The following is a 21,527-nucleotide window of genomic DNA, read 5'->3' as shown; positions in this document are numbered from 1 at the left end:
TGAATTGTACACTTTCAAAAAAACACACAAAACAATGAATCAGTAAGTTCTGCTGAAAATATTCTATCCACCTGAAACAGCTTGGGCTACCCTGAATTTCAGTTTATCTCTTTCCAAAAGAGGCTTTGGAAGTTGTAATGAGTAGCTATGGTATGCTAGGTGTCCTCCATATATATATATATATATATATTTTTTTTTTTTTTTTTTTTTTTTTTTTTTTTTTTGAGACGGAGTCTTGCTCTGTTGCCAGGCTGGAGTGCAGTGGCGCAATCTCGGCTCACTGCAACCTCTACCTCCCGGCTTCAAGCAATTCTTCTGCCTCAGCCTCCCGAGTAGCTGGGACTACAGGCGAGCGCCACCACGCCCAGGTAGTTTTTGTACTTTTTAGTAGAGACGGGGTTTCACCATGTTTGCCAGGATGGTCTCGATCTCTTGACCTTGTGATCCGTCCACCTCGGCCTCCCAAAGTGCTGGGATTACAGGTGTGAGCCACCACGCCAGGCCTCATGTATTTGTTTTTAGTAACAGCTTTATTGGGATAGAATTCACCCTTTTAAATGTACAGTTCAGTGGTCTTATATTCAGAGTTGTGCATCCGTCAATAATTTCAAAACATTTTCATCACCTCAAAAAGGAACCCCATACCCATCAGTAGGTACCCCCCATTCTCCCTCCCACATGCCCCATTTCCCATCTTTGACAATCATCAGTCTACTTTCTAGCTCAATGAATTTGCCTTTTCTGAATATCTATTATAAATGGAATTCTACAGTATGTGGCCTTTTGTGACTGGCTTCATTTACTTAGCATAATTTTTTCAAGGTTCAAGCATACTGTAGCATCTATCAATACTTTTATTCTTCTTATGGCTGGATAATATTCCATTGTACAGATATGCCATATTTTGTTCATTTGTTGATGAACATTTGGGTTGTTTCTACCTTTTGGCTATTATAAATCATGCTGCTAGGAACGTTTATATTAGAGGTTTGTAAGTGGACATATAGTTTCTTTTTTTTTTTTTATCTACACCTGCTGGAATGGATGGACATAGTTTTTGTTTTTGGCTAGCTAATTTTTCTTCCTTTGAAGATGGATATATATTATATATGTTATATATTATAATTATATAACATATAATTATATATTTATAATTTATAATAATATATTTATAATTTATAACATTATAATTATGGACATAGTTTTTGTTTTTGACTGCCTAATTTTTCCTCCTTTGAAGATGGATATATATTATATATGTTATATATTATAATTATATAACATATATAATATAATTATATAATTATATAACATATATAATTTATAATAATATATTTATAATTTATAACATTATAATTATGGACATAGTTTTTGTTTTTGACTGCCTAATTTTTCCTCCTTTGAAGATGGATATATATTATATATGTTATACATTATTATATAACATATATAATATAATTATATAATTATATAACATATATAATTTATAATAATATATTTATAACTTATAACATATATTATATAACATCTAATATATGTATATTATATACAATTATATTACATATATATTAATTACACATATGTAAATATGTTAAATATATAATTGTATATAATATAAATGTATATTATAATTGTATATAATATAATTATATATTATTTAAAGAAAAATCCTCCACGCCTGTATTATATAAAAAACATATAATATAATACATGGTATATATAATATATCTTATCCATAACATATATATAGCACACTATATTATATAACATGTTATATATAACATAATATATATGATATATATTTTATATATATGAATATATATATTTTTTGAGTTGGAGTCTCCTTCTGTCTCCCAGGTTGGAGTGCAGTGGCACAGTCTCAGCTCACTGCAACCTCTGCCTCCTGGGTTCAAGCAATTCTCTGCCTCAGCCTCCCGAGTAGCAGGGATTACAGGTGCCTGCCACCACGCCCAGTTAATTTTGTATTTTTAGTAGAGACGGTGTTTCGCCATCTTAGCCAGGCTGGTCTTGAACTCCTGACCTCATGATCCACCTACCTCGTCCTCCCAAAGTGCTAGGATTATAGGCGTGAGCCACCGTGCCCTGCCGGAGATACAGATTTTGAATTCCCCTGGGTGTATACCTAGGAGTGGAATTGCTGGATCATATGGTAACTGTGTTTAACATTTGGAGGAAATGCCAAACTGTTTCCCAAAGCGACTGCGCCATTTTACCCATTTTACATTCCTACTAGCAATGCCTGAGAGTTCCCATTTCTCAACATTCTCACCAGTACTTGTTACTTTTGACCCCTTTAGTTTTTATTATCCTGGTTCCCCAAGGTTAGAAACTAAGTCATAAAAGGAACTATCTGCATGTAGATGCTTCCTGTGACCAGTCTTTTATGATTAACACATGAGCTGTTTGCTATATAACTCGAATATCCACATAATTATTACAGCATCTAAATAGAGCACTTGAGTAACTCATCTCCCTATTATATTTTTGTTTTTGTTTTACTCAAAAGAATGTTTTCCATCAAAATTTCAAAGGTTTGTACCATATGTTCCAGGAATTCTTCTAGGAATTTACTTTCCAGTTTCTCTTCAATGTATTGCCCAAAGGCAGTGTACAAAATTATTTCATGCAGCATTGTCAGTAGTTGCAAAATATTGGAAACAACATCGTCTTTGAGTACACCATATTATTTCCTGTTTAGCTGTTGAACAATGAGACAGATTTATGTGTGCTGAAATGGAATGATCTCCATGATATTGTGAAAAAGTAAATGGAATGATCTCCATGATATTGTGAAAAAGTAAATTATAAAGCAGGAGACAGAGTATGCTGCCAGTTGGAGTTGGGGGCCATGGGGGCAGAGGAAGAGCTCATGCATACACTGCTTCTGTGTGCTTAGAATACCTCTGGAGGAATGGAAAAGAAGCTGCTGACAGTGATTGTCTTCTTCAGAAGGGAGCTGGCTGGCTAGGGCTGGAGTGGAAAGGAAACTTACTTTTTACCATATACCTTTCTGTACTCTTTGAATGTTTTAGTCATATATGTGTGCTGTTTGAATAGTGCCCCCACCTTTTTGTTTGTTTGTTTGTTTTTATTTAAAGAAAAGCAAATCCTGCAAGCCTAAAAACAAAGCTTCTGAGCCAACTACTCCTTGCATAATTCTGGCAAATGTCTGGCTGTCCATAGCATTAGACATGGAGTATTTCTACTTTGATCACAGAAGTACTAACAATAGTCAAGTTATATAGAGCAGGGTTTCTCAGCCTCGGCATATCAGGCTGGTTCTTTTCTTTGTCATGGGGGTGCTAGGTGTGTGCATTGTAGGCTGTTTAGCAGCATCCCTGGCCTCTACTGACTAGATGCCAGCAGTACTCCATCTCCATTGCAACAACCATAAATGTGTCTAGACAGTGCTTGATCCTCCCTTCCCCTTCCCAGCAGAGGGGCAAAAATTGCCCTCGTTGAGAAGCACTATTGTGCCTCTGGGGTTCTCCAAAATAGTGTTTTTTCTTTTTTTTCTTTTTTTTTTCTTTTCTTTTTTTTGAGATGGAACCTTGATCTGTTGCCCAGACTGGAGTGCAGTAGCGTGATCTCGGCTCACTGCAACCTCTGCCTCCTAGGTTCGAGTGATTCTTCTGCCTCACCCTCCCTAGTAGCTGAGATTACAGGCACACACCACCACGCCTGGCTAATTTTTGTGTTTTTAGTAGAGACAGGTTTTTGCCGTGTTGGCCAGGCTGATCTCAAACTCCTGACCTCAGGTGATCTGCCCACCTTGGTCTCCCAAAGTGCTGGGATTACAGGCGTGAGCCACGACACCCGGCCAAAATCGTGTTTTATGTGTGGGTTAGAGCCTGGATGTGTGTTTATACACATACTTACCCTGAAGTACTGGTGCCCATGCTTCAGAGGAACTGAACATAATTACAGGGGTGTAGGAAGTAAAAAGAAAGTGATCTTTCTCGGATTCATTACGCTCACCATTGAGTGAAACTTAAGTTGGTTTGTGGTGTGTTTCTACCCATTTTTGCTGTGGGTGTGCAAACGTAAATATATATCTTTTTAAGAAAAATGAGATCTTCCTATGCATAATGTTTTACAACTTAATTTTTTTCACCTAATAGATGGTGGACATCTTTCTATATCAGTGCTTATTGACTGATCTCTTCTTTAAAAGCTTTGAGGCCGGGCCTGGTGGCTCACGCCTGTAATTCCAGCACTTGAGGAGGCCGAGGTGGGCAGATCACCTGAGGTCAGGAGTTCAAGACCAGCCTGGCCAATAGGGTGAAACCCTGTCTCTACTAAAAAAGTATAAAAATTAGCTGGGTGTGGTGGCAGGTGCCTGACTCAGGAGGCTGAGGCAGGAGAATCACTTGAACCCAGGAGGTGGAGGTTGCAGTGAGCCAAGATTGCACCACAGCATTCCAGCCTGGGTGACAAGACCAAGACTCCGTCTAAAAAAAAAAAAAAAAAAAAAAGGCCTTCAGTTATATGACTAATTAATGAATATATTCTTGTAAATATTTTTAACAACAAAAGCCCAGGCGTGGTGATTCACACCTGTAATCCCAGTGCTTTGGGAGGCCGAGGCAGGTGAATCACTTGAGGTCAGGAGTTGAGACCAGCCTGGCCAACGTGTTGAAACCCCATCTCTACTAAAAATATAAAACTTAGCCAGGCATAGTGGCGTGCGCCTGTAGTCCCAGCTACTTGGGAGGCTGAGGAGGGAGAATTGCTTGAACCCAGGAGGCAGAGGTTTCAGTGGGCCAAGATCATACCACTGCACTCCAACCTGGGTGACAGAGCAAGACTCTTGTCTCAAAAAAAAAATTTTTTTTTTCAACAATACAGAATATAGAATAAGAAGTTAACTTAGTCCCGCTTTAACTCTGTGTCAGTCAGGAAAAGAGAAATCATACAAGGTAACTTTTTCCTCAGCTTTATTAAGGTATAATTGATAAAAACTATATATATCCAAGGTATACAATGTGATGATTTGATATACATTGTGTAATGATTACCACAACCAAATTAATCAACACATCCATCACCACACGTAGCTACCTTGTGTGTCTGTCTGTGTCTGTGGTAAGGACACTTAAGATGTACTCTTTTACCAAATTTCAAGTAAACAATCCAGTATTATTACCTGTAGTCACCATGCTTTACATTAGATTCCCAGAACTTACTCATAACTGAAAGTCTGTGCCCTTTGACCAGTATCTCCCCTTACACCCTGGTCCCTGTCAACCACTGTTCTGTTCTCTGCTTCTGTGAGTTCTACTTTTAGATTCCACATATAATTGAGATCATACAGTTTTTGTCTTTCTGTGTCTGGCTTATTTCACTTAGCGTAATGTCCTTCAGGCTCATCCATGTTGTCGGGACTGGCAAGATTTCTTTTTGTTTTTTTTTTTTTTTTTTTTGAGACGAAGTCTCGCACTGTCGCCTGGGCTGGAGTGCAGTGGCGCCATCTCGGCTCACTGCAGCCTCCGCCTCCCGGATTCAAGTGATTCTCCAACTGGCAGGATTTCTTGTTTATGGCTGAATAATATTTCATTGTGTGATATATGCCATATTTTCTCTAGGACATTTAAGTTGTTTCCATATATTGGCTATTGTGAATAGCTGCAATGAGCGTGGAAGTGCAGATAATCTCTTTGAGATACTGATTTAATTTCCTTTGGATCTATACCCAATACTAGGCAACAGAGATAATTTAATATAGGAAGTTGATCAAATTTATGTTGGACTAAAAAATCAAAGAAGGCACACTGTGAGAACACAGATACCGCTGCAGAAACAGTAACCACCCCCTGGGGTTGGGAGGCCAGGAGAGGAAGCTTGGGCTGTCAGAACCTGGCACTTGGGAAAAAGGTGCCCCCTCTGCTGTTGCTGGCACCCACGGGGCAAGGGCAAGGCTGGTTGGGGGAGTGCAAAAGACACTGAAGCCCAAAAGCAGCTCTTGCTGCCAAGGTGAGGGGCTCATACTGGGGTGATACCTAAAGGGACAGCAAGCAAATACGAAGGGGCAAATGCCTCCTCCTTTTTATTTTGTATTAGGATCACGTGGTTAATTTGACCATTCAGTCCTTAAGTCTGAGTACCACCCACATATTCTACAACCTAACTAGAGAAGTGAAAACTTAATATTGCCTAGAGATGGGCCCTGTGCTTACTCAGAAGGATACCATGAGTGGTGGGAAGAGGGAGAGTGTACAAAGGATAATTGTGTCTCATTGCTGTGCAGAGAGGTGCCTGCTGGTGCTGGTTAGGAAGCTCCAAGCCCGCTTCTCTCCACTTTACTTTGGATGCTGGGGCTGGGACTCTGCACACTACCCTTTTCCTTTGTCAGCTGGCTTCCTCTTAAGGTTCCACCAGTCAGGGACACAAGAGAGAGCCTGAAAGGCATGGGGAAGGGAAAAGGGATTTGCTGTATCTTGTTTGCCTGTTTGTTCTGTCTGTACCACCCTAGTAACAGCCCTTCATCCTGGCATCAGCAGTGGGTTTCAGCCTCCAGCTTTTTGGGGACAGTCACAAAACCAGCCTCATCACATCCCACCAGGCCCCCTCCTTGGAGGTTCTAGCAGCAGCCAGGCAGCACCCCCTCTTCAGAGATCTGAGTTCAGCTCTGCAGACCTCTTCCTTAGCCTCCAACCCTGGTAAACTCCAGCTTAGTCCCCACTCCCTTAAGAGTTTGCATCCTGCTTCATTTCGTTTATTACATCTGTGTTAGCTTAGATTCCCTTTTAGCATTTCCAGTCTACTGACGCCTGTTTAACCAATGTCTTATATTAAATTCTGTAATAAAACCTAGTGTGGAGTCTTTTTTCCTGACTTATCCCTAACTGCCATATCCCTACTCTTCTCTCCAGCAGTAACAGTGATTTGCATTCTAACATAGCATGTACCCACATTGTACATTAAACATAATTTGTATATAACTATGTAAGATTCAAATTGAATAGCAGGTGACTAGTTGACCTAATGTTTCCTTTTTGTATGTTTAGATTTTGTAATTTTCTTTGCATATTTTTGTAATTAATACCTTATTCCTTTTCTCATATGTCTTTTTTTTTTTTTTTTTTTTTTTTTTTTTTTTTTTTTTTAGGTAGGGTCTCATTCTGTCACCAAGGCTGGAGTGCAGTGACACAATCACAGCTCACTGCAGCCTTCACCTCCTGGGCTCAAGTAATCCTCCTGCCTCAGCCTCCCAAGTAGCCAAGACCACAGGCGCACCACCACGCCTGGCTAATTTTTTTTACTTTTTGTAGAAACGAGGGCTCACTTTGTTGCCCAGGCTGGTCTCGAACTCCTGGGCTCATGCAGTTCTCCTGTCTTGGCCTCCCAAAGTGCTGAGATTACAGGCATGAGTCACTGTGCCTAGCCTAGCTCATACATTTTTAAAACAAATTTTATTTTCCAATACTTACAGGCTTATAGAAAAGTTGCAAAGGTGGTACTTCCTGTACTACCTTTTCCTTGTTGCCAGCATCTTATGTTAGTATGGTACCTTTGTCACAACGAATAAACCAGTGTTAATACATTATTATTAACTAAAGTCCATACTTTATTCAGGTGTTCTTAAGTTTTTACTTATGTCTGTTTTTTGTACCACATTACACTTAGTCGTCATATTTCTGGCTCCTCGTGACAATGACATTTCTCAAGTTTTTCTTATTTTTGATGCCCTTGGCTGTTTTGAGGAGTACTGGTCAGATATTTTGTAGACTGTCTCTCTGTTGGAATTTGACTTTTTATTTTTTTTTAATGATTAGACTGGGGTTACCTCATATATATATATTTGACCCAGGAAAAATTTGTAATCTCCAGGCTCTGGACCTGTAGTGCCTAATGGATGAAGTAACCTGTGTGCACACAAATATACCCAGAATTGGAAGAAAGTGTAGGCCTGCTTCTATATGTTATACATATCCTACAATGTACTGTCAATACCCGGTACCGTGTTTTGCCAGTCTTTCATGTGAGTGTGTGTGTACCCAAGGAGTGTCCCTCGGCCTTTGAGAAGGCTACGAAGTCTCCGGGTTATATGAATATGCCATGTTCATATAGTCCCTTGCAAGTGGACATGTAGATTGTAGTTATTTTTGCTATTGCAGACAGTGCTTCACATTTTGTGCACAAGTATGCCTCTCTCTGAAGGAAATTGCTAGGAAGGGGCCTGCTGGTCTGAGCATGCTCATTTCACATGTTGGTGAGCACTGCCAAATGGCTCCACAAAGCATGAGCCATATCAACAAAGTGGAAAGTGTTCGTTTCATGATCAAATAATGAATCTTTTTTTTTTTTTTTTTTTTTTTTTTTTTTGAGACGGAGTCTCGCTCTGTCGCCCGGACTGGAGTGCAGTGGCCGGATCTCAGCTCACTGCAAGCTCCGCCTCCTGGGTTTACGCCATTCTCCTGCCTCAGCCTCCCGAGTAGCTGGGACTACAGGCGCCCGCCACCTCGCCCGGCTAGTTTTTGTATTTTTAGTAGAGACGGGGTTTCACCGTGTTAGCCAGGATGGTCTCGATCTCCTGACCTCGTGATCCGCCCGTCTTGGCCTCCCAAAGTGCTGGGATTACAGGCTTGAGCCACCGCGCCCGGCCCAAATAATGAATCTTAAGAGCAGTATTTCTCGCAGACACAGAATGTTCCAGCAATTCTTCAGGCACATTTCCTTTGCTGAAACGGTTTTAGCAGGTCCCTGGAGCACTCATGAACAAAATAAAAGAAAAAAAAACAGAAACCCTGTAACCCTGTTTTCTATTAAAGTCTAGCTTGGTGCTTTTTTTTTTTTCTTAAGACACAGTGTTGCTCTGTCAGTCAAGCTGGAGTGCAGTGGTGCAATCTCGGCTCACTGCAGCTTCCACCTCCCAGGTTCAAGCAGTTCGCCTGTCTCAGCCTCCCGGGTAGCTGGGACTACAGGCACCTGTCACTATGCCTGGCTAATTTTTGTATTTTTAGTAGAGACAGGGTTTCGTCATGTTGGCCAGGTGGGTCTCGAACTCCTGACCACCCTCCTCGGCCCCCCCAAAGTGATGGGATTACAGTCATGAGCCACTGCCCCCAGCCTTAGCTTGGGGCTTTTTTTTCTTTTTCTTTTCTTTTCTTTTTTTTTTTTTGAGACGGAGTCTCACTCTGTCGCCCAGGTGCAATCTCGGCTCACTGCAAGCTCCGCCTCCCGGGTTCACGCCATTTTCCTGCCTCAGCCTCCCGAGTAGCTGGGACTACAGGTGCCCACCACCACACCCGGCTAATTTTTTTGTATTTTTAGTAGAGATAGGGTTTCACCGTGTTAGCCAGGATGGTCTCCATCTCCTGACCTCGTGATCCGCCTGCCCCGGCCTCCCAAAGTGTTGGGATTACAGGCATGAGCCACCGCGCCCAGCCTTAGCTTGGGGCTTTTAAATGGTCCCTCAGCCTTAGCTTGGGGCTTTTAAATGATCCTTCAGGTATGTGTCTGGGATCACTTGACTTGAGGCTTTTTTTTTTTTTTTTACTGTGTTCCAGTGAAATTACCAGATGAACATCAGTGGTGGGAAATTTGATTCCTTAAACTGTAAGGAATTTCATCCTTGAATTGTGTGACAAAACCAAGGAGTATAATTTTGCTCCTTTCAGGATCCATTCAGTCGACACTGAGTATGTAGTTGTTGATGGAGACTATGATAGGTTCTGAAGATGGAGCTCTCATACTTTCCATAAATCTGTATGTGAGTCATGCCTTTGTTTGCTTCCTACTTATTCTGTGTACTGGGGGATTTTTTTTTTCTTTGAGGAACACCTTAATTGCAATGAGGTGTTATTTTATAACATAAAAGTGTGATAATAAACATTCATTCAACAAACATTTAAGTACCAATTCAGTTGAGGGCCCCTGTCAAGGCCCCCACCCTCCTTTTTCCTTGTTTAGTGAGGGTGTCTGATGCCTAATTGAGCCTGGGTTGGGAGGGCCTGAGGGGATTGGGAGGACCTCCAAGGGGAAGCAGCTGGGGTGAGAGCCCCAAGGTAGAGAGCACTTGGCAAGCTTGAAGAGGAATGGTGGGCAGGGGAGGGAGAAGAGTAAAAGAAGAGGAAGTTACGGCTGCCCAGGTCAGTCTGGGAACTTTGGCCTCCTCTTCAGGTCACTAGGAGCCGTCAGAGGGTTAAGCCAGCAGAGACAGCTTCCTGTTTTTAAGATGTCCATCTTCTGGCTGCTGTGCCGGCAGCAAGAGAGAAAGACTTGGGGGAGTTCAGAAGAGGTGACGGTGGTGGAGGAAAGTGGATGGATACAGGGTCTCTTTCAGAGGTAGAACAGTGGGACCTTCTGACCTCTGGCAGGTAGAGGGTCAGGGAAAGGGGAATTGGGTTGCCTGCTAGATCTTTGCTTTAGCTAACTGGGTAGATGCTGATGTCACTTACTGAGGAAGAAGAGGGCAGGTTGAGGGTAGGTGGAAATTCACAGTTTTGGTTTGGTTATAGTTAGGGATCCCTGTGGACAAGAAAAGTTTCCATGGGTATATTATGAATGCCTTCTGAATTAAGGGTTTAAATCACATACTCTGATTTATTCTCCCCAAAGACCACTAGATGCCGCTATTTACACCGGAGCAATTGACTTGCGCGGTACAAGACACCTTTACTGAGGAGAGGGCACTGATGCCTGAGAGGGGAACCCGCAGAGGGGAGCCCCTGCCTTTGAGGGGGCTACTCTTAACTGGAAGACATCACCCTTCAGTGTGGTCTTCAGACACATGTGATAGCAGTGTGACTTCATATGGGACAGAAAGATAGGGACTAGGTGGTGTTTGAGCTGGGTCTTCAGGGTTGCAAGGCATTTCAGGTGCGGGCAGGGTGCTCCAAGCCAAACGAGCAGTCGGGCAGCAGTGCACGTCTCACTGCTCATGGGTTAGACGGTACAATGAAGAGATTATTGACATAGGGGGTTGGACTTTTCAGTGTTGCTTAACAAAAGCACAGTCAGCCTTTTAAGAAAGACTGTTTTTGGCTGGGTGCGGTGGCTCACGCCTGTAATCCCAGCACTTTGGGAGGCCGAGGTGGGCGGATCAACTGAGATCAGGAGTTCGAGACCAGCCTGACCAACATGGAGAAACCCCATCTCTACTAAAAGTACAAAATTATACAGCCATGGTGGCACATGCCTGTAATCCCAGCTACTCAGGAGGCAGGAGAATCGCTTGAACCCGGGAGGCAGAGATCGTGGTGAGCCGAGATTGCACCACTGCACTCCAGCCTGGGCAACAAGAGCAAAACTCCGTCTCAAAAAAAAACAAAACTGTTTTTCCCTGTGCCACTTCACCCACTGAATGCCAGTAATCTCTCAGGTCAGACTACCAAAAAAAAAAAAAAAAAAAGACTTCAGGGAGGGGTGGAACACTCCCATTGAAATCCCTTACCCAGTGCCTAATCCCGGAGTGATGGAGAAGGGGGAAGCAGCTCTGGGTCTGCACCCCTCCCGCATCTTGTCTTAATTTTGAGGTTCTCTAAAGCAGTGGCCTGCTCTGCGCTTTAATACCACATAGTGGTATTTAACTGATTGACTGATGATCCTGGTGAGTGGACATTTAACTTGGCTTCCTAGAGTAGAGAGTGCCTCTTACCATTCCCCAGAGAAGGACTGCAAAGTAGAGAAGTTAACATAAAAACAGGTCCCTCTGATTAGACTTAACTTAAAACTTCACTGGTACTAGCTTAAATGCTTCAGCTTCTTTTTATTCCCCTAAGGCCCGGAAGTCATATAAACTAGTATAGGAGCTAGTTTAGAACTGCTGGCCTACCACAGAACAAGTAGACTCCATGCTGGAAGCAGATGTACCAGTTCTACAGTCAGGGATAAATGGGGTTTCACAGGCTCTACCTTTTTGAATGCTTTGTTGTAATTGCGTGACATCTCTGTACCCTTTTTTTCCAGACAATTTATGAAAACCGAATATACAGCCTTAAAATAGAATGTGGACCTAAATACCCAGAAGCACCCCCCTTTGTAAGATTTGTAACAAAAATTAATATGAATGGAGTAAATAGTTCTAATGGAGTGGTAAGTTGTTTTTTCTGCACCACTTGTTCCTTGGGGTTGACAGTTGCTTTGTACTTAACATCAGGAGCTTTTAGACTGGGTCCAATTCCGTATGTTCTTTGGTTATTTGTTGATAAACTGTATCACTGTGCCTAGGAGCACAGATTTGGGGTGGGGCCTATTTCCCAATTATATCTGGCGATCACTCATATAGCACTTACCCTGGGCTAGTTCTGTACTGGTCTCTTTGAGATATGAGCTCTTTCAGTCCTCAGCTCTTTCACGCCATCCCGATGAGGTAGAGATGAGGAAACTGAGGCACAGACATAGAAGATCTTGCCCAGGGCTACACCTTTACCCCCTGGGCCTTATTTGTGAACCACTGGCACGTAATATTTTTTTCCTTTAATTGCCTTGCTTTTTTATTTTTACTACCATAAATGGAAAACCTGTCTCAGTTGTCATAACTGGGCAATAATGGCGACAGTAAATATTACAAAAACAGAGCAATGTTAATAAATCTTGACTCCATGTGTCGTTTACCCAAAGGCTTTGAGCCTTTGAGGCCTGCTGTCCTGCAAGTGTTGAAGGGATGCTACACATTAACATCACACCAAGCCTTCATCTTTGAGATACTCAGAAGACTGGAAAATTGAAAAGAGATGAGCTTCGTTACAGTGTGTTTGGTGTTTAATCCTGAATCTGAGTTCCACCTAAAGTCCTGAGCCCAGAACTCAGCCCATGCTTTGGGGAATTTATTTTGGGAAATGCTGCCCTAATCTGAGAGGCACTGGCTCTGTGGCAGACCCTTGTCACTAGAGCATGGGTCCTGGCCACCCTTTGCCTTGGCTGTCCGTATTGCCCTGCATGCACATCTGTCCCCCCTACCTGGGCGCAGTGAAGAGGACAGGCCCTGGGCACGGCAGCAGCCAGCCCAGCTGCGGCCATTTTGGAGTCAAGTAGGGCTGGGTTGAGTCTCACCAAGTGTCAGTACCACCGTTTCCTTATCCCAGATAGTAAGCGTTCAGGACACAAAAGGGAAAGGCAGGCTGACTGGAGGGACGGACTCCAGCAGGTAGGTATTCCTCATGTAAGGTATTAGGATTAGCAGCAGGTTCAACTTGAAAACTACATCTTACTCCAGTTTGCATCTTAGCTTAGCCCTAGCATATAGCTGTTTTGTTTGAGAGTCTGAGAGTAATTTGCTTTTGTTTGCCTTGTTGTAGGTGGACCCAAGAGCCATATCAGTGCTAGCAAAATGGCAGAATTCATATAGCATCAAAGTTGTCCTGCAAGAGCTTCGGCGCCTAATGATGTCTAAAGAAAATATGAAACTCCCTCAGCCGCCCGAAGGACAGTGTTACAGCAATTAATCAAAAAGAAAAACCACAGGCCCTTCCCCTTCCCCCCCCCATTCAATTTAAGCAGTCTTCATTTTCCACAGTAGTAAATTTTCTAGATACGTCTTGTAGACCTCAAAGTACTGGAAAGGAAGCTCCCATTCAAAGGAAATTTATCTTAAGATACTGTAAATGATACTAATTTTTTGTCCATTTGAAATATATAAGTTGTGCTATAACAAATCATCCTGTCAAGTGTCACCACTGTCCACGTAGTTGAACTTCTGGGATCAAGAAAGTCTATTTAAATTGATTCCCATCATAACTGGTGGGGCACATCTAACTCAACTGTGAAAAGACACATCACACAATCACCTTGCTGCTGATTACACGGCCTGGGGTCTCTGCCTTCTCCCCTTACCCTCCCGCCTCCCACCCTCCCTGCAACAACAGCCCTCTAGCCTGGGGGGCTTGTTAGAGTAGATGTGAAGGTTTCAGGTCGCAGCCTGTGGGACTACTGCTAGGTGTGTGGGGTGCTTCGCCTGCACCCCTGGTTTCTTTAAGTCTTAAATGATGCCCCTTCCAAGCCATCATCCTATTCCCATGCTCCTCCACCCCCACCCTTGGCCGAAGCATAGATTGTAACCCCTCCGCTCCCCTCTGAGATTGGCCTTCGGTGAGGAATTCAGGGCTTTCCCCATATCTTCTCTCCCCCACCTTTATCGAGGGGTGCTGCTTTTTCTCCCTCCTCCTCAAGTTCCTTTTTGCACCGTCACCACTCAACACCTTCCATGACACTTCCTTGCTTTGGCCAGAAGCCATCAGGTAAGCTTGGAAGGAGTCTCTGACCTCCCTTGTTTAGTTTCGGAACCATACTCACTCACTGCCCACCAGCCTGGGAAATGAGTATTGGGTCCTCAGCCGTGCACCCGCTGCTGTCGTCGGCTGGTGCATTGTTTTTAGCTCCGGTGTTGATAAGGTGAGAAGAATAGTGACCAGGGTGACTCAGACCTGCCAGCTCTCGGGGTCCTCGGTGGCTGGACTTGGAGAAAGGCCACACGAAGACACTTGGAAGCACACATGATCCCTCTGAATTGCTTTACTTTCCTATCATTGTTTTGCTTTTAAAAATTGAAGAAGTTTTAAACAGGGCCTTCATTTGGTCATCCTTGCCATCCATTGGGGTCTAGTTTGGAATCTGACAACTGGAACAAAAAGAACCTTGAATCCGGTGCATGCCTTGGTTTTGGTGCTGCTGCTGCTTCCCAAGATCCTCAGCAGGGATTAAGAAAGAACCCGGTGTGCACAGCAGATCCCCGAAATTGGTGGGCTTGACCTCCTAGCAAATTGCTGCGTCTTTCCACTTGCTGTTCAGGACCACTAAATGCTGAAATATGGATGCATACCGAAATAAAAGCAATTCATTGTGTACTAAAGTTTTTTTTTTTTTTAATTTAGTATTTGTGTAAAACCACCTTTTGAAGCAACAACTATCAAGTCTGAAAAGCAATTGATGTTTCCATTAATCTTTTTCCGGGGGGAAAACCTTAGTTCTAAGGATTTAACATCCTGTAAGTGAAGTTTAACGTAACAGTATTCCATAAGCAGCCTTTTTATTGTCAGACCATTGCCTGATTTTAATATAATAAAAAAAAAAGTGTGCGTTAATATTTAACAGGCTGTACTCTTCTTCCTCTTGGCATATTAGGGACAGAATTTAATGTTTTAGATGCTTTGGGGTTCTGTTGACATCCTAAAGCAGGGGTCGGCAAACTTTTTCTAAAAAGGCCTAAATTAGTAAATAGATAGGCTTTGCAGGCCAAGAGGCAAAATCTGAGGACATTGTGTGAGTACTTATATTCTGAGAGAAAACAGATTTCCCAAATTTGTAATTGGTGAAATTCAAAGTAGAGTTCTGTTTATTTATAATGTTATTGGCCCACTAACATGAGGATTGGAGTTCTTTTAGGAGATAACATGTTGTTTAATTGGGATTCATTCGTGTTCCCTGTCATCAAGCCTCTTGCAAATGTTCATCTGTAAAAATATTCTTCATGCTAGAAGCCATACAGAATCAGGCAGTGGGCTAGATTTGGCCCGTGGATCATAGTTTGCCAACCCCTGTCCTAAAGATGGTAGGCTTCTTTTTTTGTTTGTTTGTTTGTTTGTTTGTTTGTTGAGACAGAGTTTTGCTCTTGTTGCCCAGACTGGAGTACAATGGCATGATAGCTCACTGCAACCTCTGCCTCCCAGGTTCAAGCGATTCTTCTGCTTTAGCCTCCCGAATAGCTGAGATTAGAGGTGCCTGCCACCACACCCAGGTAATTTTTTTGTATTTTTAGTAGAGATGAGGTGTCACCATGGTTGCCAGGCTGGTTTGGAACTCCTGACCTCAGGTGATCCACCCACCTTGGCTTCCCAAAGTGCTGGAATTAAAGGCATGAGCCACCGTGCCCAGCCCAAGATGGTAGTTTAAAAAAGGGTTCTCCCTTTGGTTTAAGTAGCCTCATAGGTCTTGAGCTATTAAGACTCCACTAGAAGCGAATTATTGGCCGGACTTAGTAGTCTGTTCAGAGAAAAAAAAATCTTAGGATTGTCACGTGTATTTCTCTGATGTTTAAAAAAGTTTTTTTGATCTGATGATTAATGATGTGTCTACCATCTACTGCATATGCAGTGGGAACGTGTCTAGTTTTTACCCAGAGCTTGAACTTCCTGCTGTAGTCCCAACTACACACAGGTACGACCTGGGTGCCCTGTGGCAGGAGCAGGCTGTTCCCTCTGGCTGTTGGGGCCAGCTCAGGTGTGAGAAGAGCTGGCTGTTAGGAAAGGGCCAGGTTCTTCCCAACAGGCCACCCTCCAGAAAGCCCTGCCCAGATTTCTGTGGATGGTCTTTGGAGTCCTCTGCACCGACTGGTGCCCTTCAGTTCTGAAAGTACATACATTGGGCCAGGAAAAAACCATGGGTTCTTCATCCTCAGTCAGCCCTCCCAAGGGAGGAGAGGAGCGGTTTCAAAATTATTTCGGGCTAGACATGGTGGCCCACACCTGTAATCCTAACACTGGGAGGCCAAGGTGGGAGGATCACTTGAGCCCAGGAGTTTGAGACCAGCCTGAGCAACATAGCGAGACCCCTGTCACTATAAAAAGTTAAAAAATTAGCCAGTGTAGGCGAGTGCGGTGGCTCACGCCTGTAATCCCAGCACACTGGGAGGCCAAGTTGGACGAATCACGAGGTTAAGAGATCGAGACCATCTTGGCTCACATGGTGAAAACCTGTCTCTACTAACAGTATAAAAGATTAGCCGGGCATGGTGGCGGGTGCCTGTAGTCCCAGCTACTCGGGAGGCTGAGGCAGGAGAATGACTTGAACCCGGGAGGCAGAGCTTGCAGTGAGCCGAGGTTGCGCCACTGCACTCCACCCTGGACGACAGAGCGAGACTCTGTCTCAAAAAAAAAAAAATTAGCTGGGGTAGTAGTGCACGCCTGTAGTCCCTGCTGGTCGAGAGGCTGAGGTGAGAGGATCACTTGAATCTGAGAGGTCGAGGCTGCAGTGAGTCGTGATGGTGCCACTGCATCCAGCCTGGGCGACGAGGGAAACCCTGTCTCTTAAAAAATAAAATGGCCAGGCACAGTGGCTCACGTCTGTAATCCCAGCACTTTGGGAGGCCGAGGCGGGCGGATCACAAGGTCAGGAGATCGAGACTATCCTGGCTAACATGGTGAAACCCCGTCTCTACTAAAAATACAAAAAATTAGCCGGCCGTGTTGGCAGGCACTCCCAGCTACTCTGGAGGCTGAGGCAGGAGAATGGCATGAACCCAGGAGGCGGAGCTTGCAGTGAGCCGAGATTACACCACTGCACTCCAGCCTGGGTGACAGTGAGACTCCGTCTCAAAAATAAATAAATGAAAAATAAATAAAATGCTGCTGGAAAACCCCTGAACAAATTCGTGGAATCTAAAGTTGGCCTCTTCTGTGCTGAGTGACCCCCAGGAGGAAAACAAATCCTGTCTCAAATCCTAGAGTGTGCACTTTACCTGGCTTTCCTGGGTCACACCTGCAGTCCCAGCCCCTACCAGGTTTGTATACCAGAGGGGATGCGGGCTGGGTGGACCTGGACTTAAGGCCTGTGAAACAACACTCAAAACCGTCTGAGACAGCCGTTTGGATCTGTGATCTGTGGGCATTGTCCCAAGTTTGTGTAATTTCCTCTTCCTTGGTGGTGGGTTTACAGATGGTCCAAAGTTTATGGACAGAGTTTAGGCCTAAATTGAGGGCACACAGGAAGTGCTTGTCTGAGGTTCAGATGTTGCCACCTTTTTTTTTTTTTTTTTTCCAAGACAGAATCCTCTTTATCGCCCAAGTTGGAGTGCAGTGGAGTGATCTTGGCTCACTGCAACCTCCGCCTCCCGGGTTCAAGCAATTCTGCCTCAGCTTTCCTAGCAGCTGGAACTACAGGCGTGCGCCACCACACCAAACTAATTTTTTGTATTTTTAGTAGAGACAGGGTTTCACCATGTTGGCCAGGCTGGTCTTGAACTCCTGACCTCAGATGACCTGTCCACCTCAGCCTCCCAAAGTGCCATGAGCCACCGTGCCTAGCCAGATGTTACTTTTGCCAGGTGGTTTCCCTGGGTCACACCTCTGGTCTCCAGCCCCTGCCAGGTTTCTGTCCCAGAGGGGATGCGTCCACTGGTAATTTTCACTATGTGGAACCCTGTGGTGTGGGGAGACATCTGTCATTATCTGACAAAGGTTGGGGAGGCACCCCTTCTGGCTGACCAACAGCAAGCCAGCCATGGGGCCCCACTGCCCCGGATCTCTGACCGACTCTGGTCTTGGGGCAAAGGCCAGTTCCTTGGGCTGCATCTCCACTGGAGAAAGTTCTTGGCCCTCCGGGTGGAAGCACTGTTGGCTGTACTGCACCTTTAGCTGTGGTGTTGCATAACGATGTGGATGCAGTCACATAAACGGAGCGGCCCCTACCTCTGTGCCCCTTTCCACCCTGCCCGGCTTTTTTTTTTTTTTAAGACGGAGTCTCAATCTTGTTGCCCATGCTGGAGTACAATGGCATGATCTCTGCTCACTGCAACCTCTGCCTCCTGGGTTCAAGTGATTCTCCTGCCTCAGCCTCCCGAGTAGCTGGGATTACAGGCATGCACCACCATGCCTGGCTAATTTTGTATTTTTAGTTGAGATGGGGTTTCTCCATGTTGATCAGGCTGGTCTTGAACTCCCAACCTCAGGTGATCTGCACGCCTCAGCCTCCCAAAGTTCTGGGATTACAGGTGTTGAACCACCACACCCGGCCCTGCTTGGCCTCTTGCACCTCCCCTCAGAGGACCTTGGGGAGCCCAGGGACAGTCATATTCCCTCTCTTGGACTATCCCTTCTTGACGTCACTCCCTCATCACGGAGCCTCATGACAAAGTTCAAGATACAGCGTTAGGGACTTCCTTACTTGGCAGAGGAGGAAATTCCTTTAAGAAGGGGCAGCTTGGCCGGGCGCGGTGGCTCACGCCTATAATCCCAGCACTTTGGGAGGCCAAGGCAGGCAGATCACCTGAGGTCGGGAGTTCGAGACCAGCCTGACCAACATGGAGAAATCCCGTCTCTACTAAAAATACAAAATTAGCTGGGTGTGGTGGCACATGCCTGTAATCCCAGCTACTCAGGAGGCTGAGTCAGGAGAATATCTTGAAGCCGGGAGGTGGAGGTTGTGGTGAGCCGAGATCGCGCCATTGCACTCCAGTCTGGGCAACAAGAGTGAAACTCTGTCTCAAAACAAAAAAGCAGCTTGCGAAAGCTTCATTCTTTCCAGTTTGCAAGAAACAAGCTGCTGGGGTGGGTGGATTGTACAGAGCTCTGAGCTCCAGATGATAACAGATCAACCTCAAAGACTTCCTTGTGAGACCTGGGCAAGGTCACCTGCTAGATGCAGTCAGCTGTCACACACGGGCCAAGGTGACCTTGGGAGAGAGGAGACCTTAGGCTAGAGCCATCTCATTGCTGCTGGTGGCCCTGTCACTGTGAGAAGACGACACTGGCCACATCCTTGTGGTTCTGACATGTGTCTGTTGTCATGCAGCTGAGTGAGGACAGGTGAGTGTGAAGGTATTACTAAGTACTGGGCACATGGGCTGAGTGCCAGATTTTTCTGATTTTCCAAGGAAGCTGTGAAGGCAGATTTTTACATGACGTTTCCCCACATTTATGTGTCAATTAACAGAGTTGGCCGGGGCAGTGGCTCATGCCTATAATCTTAGCACTTTCGGAGGCCAAGGCTGGCAGATCGATTCAGCCAACAAGTTTGAGATCAGGCTGGGCAATGTGGTGAAACCCCGTCTCTACAAAAAATTTAAAAATTAGCCGGGCATGGTGGCACATGCCTGTAGTTCTAGCTACTCGGGAGGCTGAGGAGGGAGGATCACCTGAGTCCAGGAGGTCGAGGCTGCAGGGAGTCATGATAATGCTACTGCACTCCAACCTGGGCGACTGAGTGAGACCCTGTCTCAAAAAACAAAACAAAACAAAAACCTCTCCTATCCCACGCAGAACAAAATAAACTCATCCATGAGCTGTGCCCAGCACAGGCCACAGTTGAGACTACTATATGTGACTCTCTGTCACCAGCTGTCCCTGGTCCTCCCAAGAAGGTCAATGTGATGTTCCTTTAACCTCTAGGAGGTCTGTGGTTCTGGCAGCTCTGCCCAGGGACATGCTTGAGCCTGGGTGGCGGCACCTGTTTTTAGGAGACCCATGGGAACCAGTCCCACAAGTAACTGAACCTGCTGCAAGATGCACTATTAGTTTATATACGATCAAGAAAAAATGCTTGGCATGGTGGCTCACTCTGTAATCCCAGCACTTTGGGACTCCATCTCAAAAAAAAAAAAAAGAAAATTATAAGTGTAAGACACTATAACCGTAAGAAACATTCCAATTCCAGAAATGTGAAGATGTCCATTTTAGAGTTGGTGGAAGGGAAGGCGGAGTGGGTTTGTCAGTTGTGACAGGGAATGAGCCACTGCCGGTGAAGGCCAGAGACCACATCAAAACCCTGCTGACAAAATGAATCGGCCCCTTACACTATTGGGGGAAATCCGAGCTGAAGAGCCCATTTTTATTTTATTAAATAGAGAATACATGATCCTAGAAGGGATTTCAAACAGCAGAAAGGAATAGAATGGCCAGGCGAAGTGGCTCAAGCCTGTGATCCCAGCACTTTGGGAGGCCAAGGCGGGTGGATCACTTGAGGTCAGGAGTTTGAGACCAGACTGGCCAACATGGTGAAACCCCATCTACAAAAAATGCAAAAATTAGCTGGGCGTGGTGGTGCGTGCCTGTAATCCCAGCTACTCGGTAGGCTGAGGCAGAAGAATCGCCTGAACCAGGGAGGCAGAGGGTGCAGTGAGCTGGGATGACACCACTGCACTCCAGCCTGGGTGACAGAGTGAGATTCCATCTAAAGAAAAAAAAAGAAAGAAAGAAAAAACAAGAGGCCGGGCTCAGTAGTTCATGTCTGTCATCCCAGCATTTTAGGAGGCTGAGGTGGGCAGATCGCATGAGTTCAGGAGTTTGAGACCAGTCTGACCAACATGATGAAACTCCCTCTCTACTAAAAATACAAAAATTAGCCGGGCGTGGTGACACATGCCTGTAATTCCAGCTACTCAAGAGGCTGAGGCAGGAGAATCGCTTGAACCTGGGAGATGGAGGCTGCAGTGAGCCGGGATTGCACCACCACACTCCAGCCTGGGTGACAGTGAGACTCTGTCTCAAAAAAAAAAAGGAAGAAAAGAAAAAGAAAGGGAATAGAATGCAGGGTGAAGTCTCACCTCTGACCCCTGACCCCGTTCTCCCAAGGCAAGCACCACTGTGTGAGCCTCTGAGATGGCACAGGCAGGACACGAGCGCATGCATGTGCAGCCAGCACCACCCCGCATTCTTGCCCCTCCCCTCATGCACTTTCCCCCACTTTTTTACCAAATGGGAATGTGGTCTCCACTGTACTCCTCCCCGGGATATTCTTCCCAGCGCCCTGCAGAGCAGCCTTGGGGATCTGCTCCTTAGTTAATCTCAACACACCTAGCACACGAAGGGCCACGACTACAGTGGCCAGGCCTGGACTGCTGGACCTGAGGTGGT

General features: G+C 44.9%; 1 protein-coding gene across 7 annotated transcripts in view; it reads left to right on the top strand.

Annotated features, from left to right (window-relative positions):
* Positions 1-14,812, top strand: part of UBE2V1 (ubiquitin conjugating enzyme E2 V1) — a 38,648-nt gene extending 23,836 nt beyond the window's left edge. For all 7 annotated transcript variants that reach the window (XM_033186720.1, XM_033186715.1, XM_033186719.1 and 4 more), the window contains 2 exons: positions 11,932-12,057; positions 13,263-14,812. In XM_033186720.1, coding sequence (XP_033042611.1) covers positions 11,932-12,057; positions 13,263-13,409 — 273 coding nt within the window. In that variant the 3' untranslated portion in view covers positions 13,410-14,812. The remainder of the gene's footprint in view (positions 1-11,931; positions 12,058-13,262) is intronic.
* The last annotated feature ends 6,715 nt before the right edge of the window (positions 14,813-21,527 follow it).

The sequence above is a fragment of the Trachypithecus francoisi genome, unplaced genomic scaffold (assembly GCF_009764315.1).
Source record: "Trachypithecus francoisi isolate TF-2019V2 unplaced genomic scaffold, Tfra_2.0 Lachesis_group21, whole genome shotgun sequence".
NCBI classification, from domain to species: Eukaryota; Metazoa; Chordata; class Mammalia; order Primates; family Cercopithecidae; genus Trachypithecus; species Trachypithecus francoisi.
Note: the sequence above shows the minus strand (reverse complement) of the source record. Positions and strands in the feature narration are given on the sequence as shown.